This window comes from Borostomias antarcticus (genome assembly GCF_949987555.1).
Source record: "Borostomias antarcticus genome assembly, chromosome: 2".
Taxonomy (NCBI): domain Eukaryota; kingdom Metazoa; phylum Chordata; class Actinopteri; order Stomiiformes; family Stomiidae; genus Borostomias; species Borostomias antarcticus.
In genome coordinates this window covers 24,763,291-24,767,156 of record NC_140235.1, presented here as the reverse complement: position 1 = coordinate 24,767,156, position 3,866 = coordinate 24,763,291, and the positions used below count along the sequence as shown (strand labels likewise).

General features: G+C 47.9%; 1 protein-coding gene across 1 annotated transcript; it reads left to right on the top strand.

Moving 5' to 3' along the window:
* Positions 1-345: 345 nt before the first annotated feature.
* On the top strand, positions 346-3,665 carry exog (exo/endonuclease G). Its single transcript, XM_084457234.1, has 6 exons — positions 346-598; positions 779-928; positions 1,130-1,269; positions 1,672-1,748; positions 2,039-2,153; positions 2,735-3,665. The coding sequence occupies exons 1-6, from the start codon at positions 466-468 to the stop codon at positions 3,209-3,211; spliced, it is 1,092 nt and encodes a 363-aa protein (XP_084313360.1). The 5' UTR covers positions 346-465; the 3' UTR covers positions 3,212-3,665.
* The last annotated feature ends 201 nt before the right edge of the window (positions 3,666-3,866 follow it).

Below are 3,866 nucleotides of genomic sequence, written 5' to 3'. Positions count from 1 at the left end.
CGAATCCCGCCTCCTCCTGTCCACATATCGAAGTGTCCTTGGGCAAGACACTGAACCCCAAATTGCTCCCAATGAGCAGGCTAGCACCTTGCACGGCAGCTACCGCCATTGGTGTGTGAATGTGTGTGTGAATGAGAGGCTTGTAAAGCGCTTTGGATAAAAGCGCTATATAAGTGCAGTCCATTTACCATCCTGTAATTATATGGATGAACAAATCCTAGTTAACATTATATTCAGACCACAGTATTCCCTACCGCTAGGTAGCGACAGCTCTCATCCCCTGGCCTGTAGCTACACTCAGTGCCGCTTTCACCGAGCTTAATTTCTTTTGGGTGGTAAGGACGATAGAAGAAGAGTCGTTCCACATGTCATGGGACAAATTAAACTATCAGGTTTGGAAGCAAGATCAATATTATAATAAACACACTACAGTATAATAAACAGTCTATCTTGTAGGAGAGAGCCATGAGACCGAATCTGTTAGTGAAGTATGTGGGCTGTTTTGCTTGCGGGGCTGCCGTCGGCACGGGTTCCTGTGTCGCTGCTCTGAAACGTTACCGGTTGGAGGAGACTGAGGACCCGAGGGACCCGGAGAGAAGTAAGATGACTGCGAACTAATGTTAACGTCAATAGGGCCTACTGATGCCTGAATACGATTTGCGTTTTTGCTCATATGATGATATGAACTATAGATTAAAAACATGTAAGATTTGTCAGTTATCGCTAGCTTGCTAGCTAGCTATGGTGACGTGAAAGCGGTTTCTTCTCCTCTCTACAGTTCCTCCGGTTCAGAAGGACATCGGGCGCTACGGCTTCCCGGTGGCCGGTGCGGAAATCCGGTATTACGCCAACCACGCCCTGTCTTACGACCAGGCGCGGAGGACCCCGCGGTGGGTGGCTGAACACCTGACCGACCTGAAACTACTGGGTAAGTGAACTAGCTAAAGTCACAACAGAGGCGAGCTGACCGGCCAGTGCTAGTCTTCTGTTCAAGTGCATGTCAACGATTAACAATTGAATGAACCGTGTCTGCTTTGTATTACAACATGGGAGTTGTTTTGTGATTGAACATGAGCTAATGATTGTTTGAGCGTACCACATAGTCTTTGACAGTCTTTTCCTGTTCCAGGGAACACAGAAAGGAAGCACTGCAAGTTCAGGCCAGATCCCGGTATCCCAGAGTCCTTCACTGCTCATAACAAGGACTACCTGGGGAGCGGCTGGTCTAGGGGTCACATGGCCCCTGCTGGGGACAACAAGAGTTCAGAGGTGCACACACACACACACAGACAGACACGTGCACAATCACACACACATGACACGGGCACGCATACATGCTTACTTACTTACTCCTCTTCATGCTCTATGGGCCATAAAGCTTAAATGAGCTCTCTCCACTGCATTCGGTCATTGGCAGCATGTTGTGCCTTTCCCCATGACAGGGTCAGGCTCTTAGAAACACGTACGGCTCTCCACCATGACAAGGTCACTGCATAGGGAGAAGACGCATACATACGCAAACACACACAATCACACATGCACACACACACAAATCACACAGACACACACATGCTCACAGCCGCTGTCCGTCCCTCTCCTCTCAGACTAGTCTCTCCTCTCAGACCTGTCTCTCCTCTCAGACCTGTCTCTCCTCTCTGTTGGTCTCTGCAGCAGTCCATGGCTGAGACCTTCTACCTGTCCAACATCATTCCACAGAACTACGAGAATAACGCCGGCTTCTGGAACAGGTGGGCCCAGTAGAACAACTGCTACTAAAAGTAACCTGGAACAGAACATCTCAGAGGGTCATAACTAGAGATGGGGAACCGGTATTTTTTGGTACCGGTACGTCATTGGGTCAGTACTGAAATATTAATAAGCTCATAGACGAACGGTGCTGCTGTCTGTATTTGACAGTTTTTCCCCTACCATTGCCTTGGAGGTGCGGCTTGATTAAATCCTAACGATACCCATCCCTAGTCATAACAGCATGCGTGTGTGTGTGTGTGTGTGTGTGTGTGTGTGTGTGTGTGTGTAGACTGGAGATGTACTGCCGTGAGCTGACTAAGCGTTTCACGGACGTGTGGATCGTCTCTGGGCCGCTCACCCTGGCCGAAGAAAGGCCTGATGGGAAAAAGATCATGTCATACCCGGTAACCACAGCAGATGGAATAGCACCCAGGCCTATAACCACACTCCCTGTATCTACCCAGTACAACCAGTATAGACTGTAGTATATATCTAGTATAGACTGTAGTATAGATCTAGTATATACTTTAGTATTGAGCTAGTATAGATGCATGATGTGTACAAGCTAGTAAGGAGTATTACATGTGAAGCTAGTAATGATATGATGTATTATGTATGGATATAGACAGTACTGTGCAATGAATATCACACAGACACACAAACCACTGTACTGTCAAGTTCTCACATACACTCTCCAGTAGTACTGATGAGGTGGTGTTGGTGGAGTACTATGGATACTGTTCAGTGACTTCACGTAATATTGATGGGCTGACATTAGTAGTTCTGCCTTTTGTCCACTAGATGGCAGGGCTGATCTGACACATCCTTGTAGTGCAGAGAGAGAGAGCGGTAGGTAGAAACACAGAGAGAGAGAGGTAGATAGAAAGACAGAGAGGTAGATGGAGAGAGAGAGGCAGAGGGGAAAAGAGAATTACAGAGAGAAAGTGAACACCCTCTCCACCAATCAACACCTCTGTGTCCCCAGGTCATCGGTAAAGATGACGTCGCCGTGCCAACCCATCTCTTCAAAGTGATCCTTGTCGGAAACAAAAAAAATGATAACAACAACAACACCGACCAATCGGTAACCGGCCCTGTGGCCCTCGGAGCCTTCGTGGTCCCCAACCAGCCAATCGGCTTCAACCGGCCCCTGACGGATTTCCAGGTTAGCCTATTGGAGCTGGAGAGGCTGTCGGGACTGCAGTTCTTCCCTGCGCTGGCGGGGGCGCCGCCCAGCCTTTGCGAGGCGGACTCCTGCCACCTGATGGACTATAAGGAGTTCACCCTCTACCTGACGGGCAGGAAGGTGGGCAGTGCACGGTCCGCTGCCCGGCTGGAGAAGTTCATGGAGGAGCTGAAGGAGCAGGGCATCGCCCCTGACGACTACCTCCTCAGACTGTACCAGCAGAAGAAGAAGGAGCTGGCCAATAGGGAGCATCCTGAGGGGAAGACCGGTAGCTGATAGGCTGGTCCCCGAGGACCCTCCCGTCTTCTAATGTATCTAGTGTACAAAACACAACCACTTACACGGAGCCCCTCTCTCCCAACTCTTCACTGTAAATGGTTAGATAGAGAAGCAGACTACTTGTTGGATTATTTCATTACAGTTACATTACATTACAGTCAACGTTACAGTGAATAGATTTTATTGATATTTTATTAATTGAGCTTTTAGTTTTTTCCGACTTAAACAGTTTAAATGTGTTTTGTCTTTTTTCTAAATGGAGGCGTTTACAATTGAAAATGTTTCCAGGATGTACTGTCTCCAGAGCAGACCCAGATGTCAGCATTGCCAGTTAGTGTTGATTGATGCATGGTGGTATTCAACCCAACACCACAGTCTCATTATTCAACCCAACACCACAGTCTCCAGTTTAAGTATCCAGTTCTGTATTATGTTCTGTGCTGAGCATAGATAAAACCTACATCTCTATGACTGTGACAATGTTCGGAGGCCTTGGGTAACGTTATAATAAACATGTTTGCTGTCATGTTGACTTGATGTGTACACCGATCATCCTTGGTTCAGACTCTCTCTGTTCTACTCTTCAGTGCCTAGTACAGAGAGATGACCAGGTCCGTACCTGGGCTGACTTAAACAGGTGCCTAGATCTAGG

Coding starts and splice junctions, on each gene's coding strand:
- exog (XM_084457234.1), top strand. CDS start 466: ATGAGACCGAATCTGTTAGTGAAGTATGTGGGCTGTTTTGCTTGCGGG. Junction 929..1,129: donor GACCGACCTGAAACTACTGG/GTAAGTGAACTA, acceptor TTCCTGTTCCAG/GGAACACAGAAAGGAAGCAC. Junction 1,270..1,671: donor GGGACAACAAGAGTTCAGAG/GTGCACACACAC, acceptor TGGTCTCTGCAG/CAGTCCATGGCTGAGACCTT.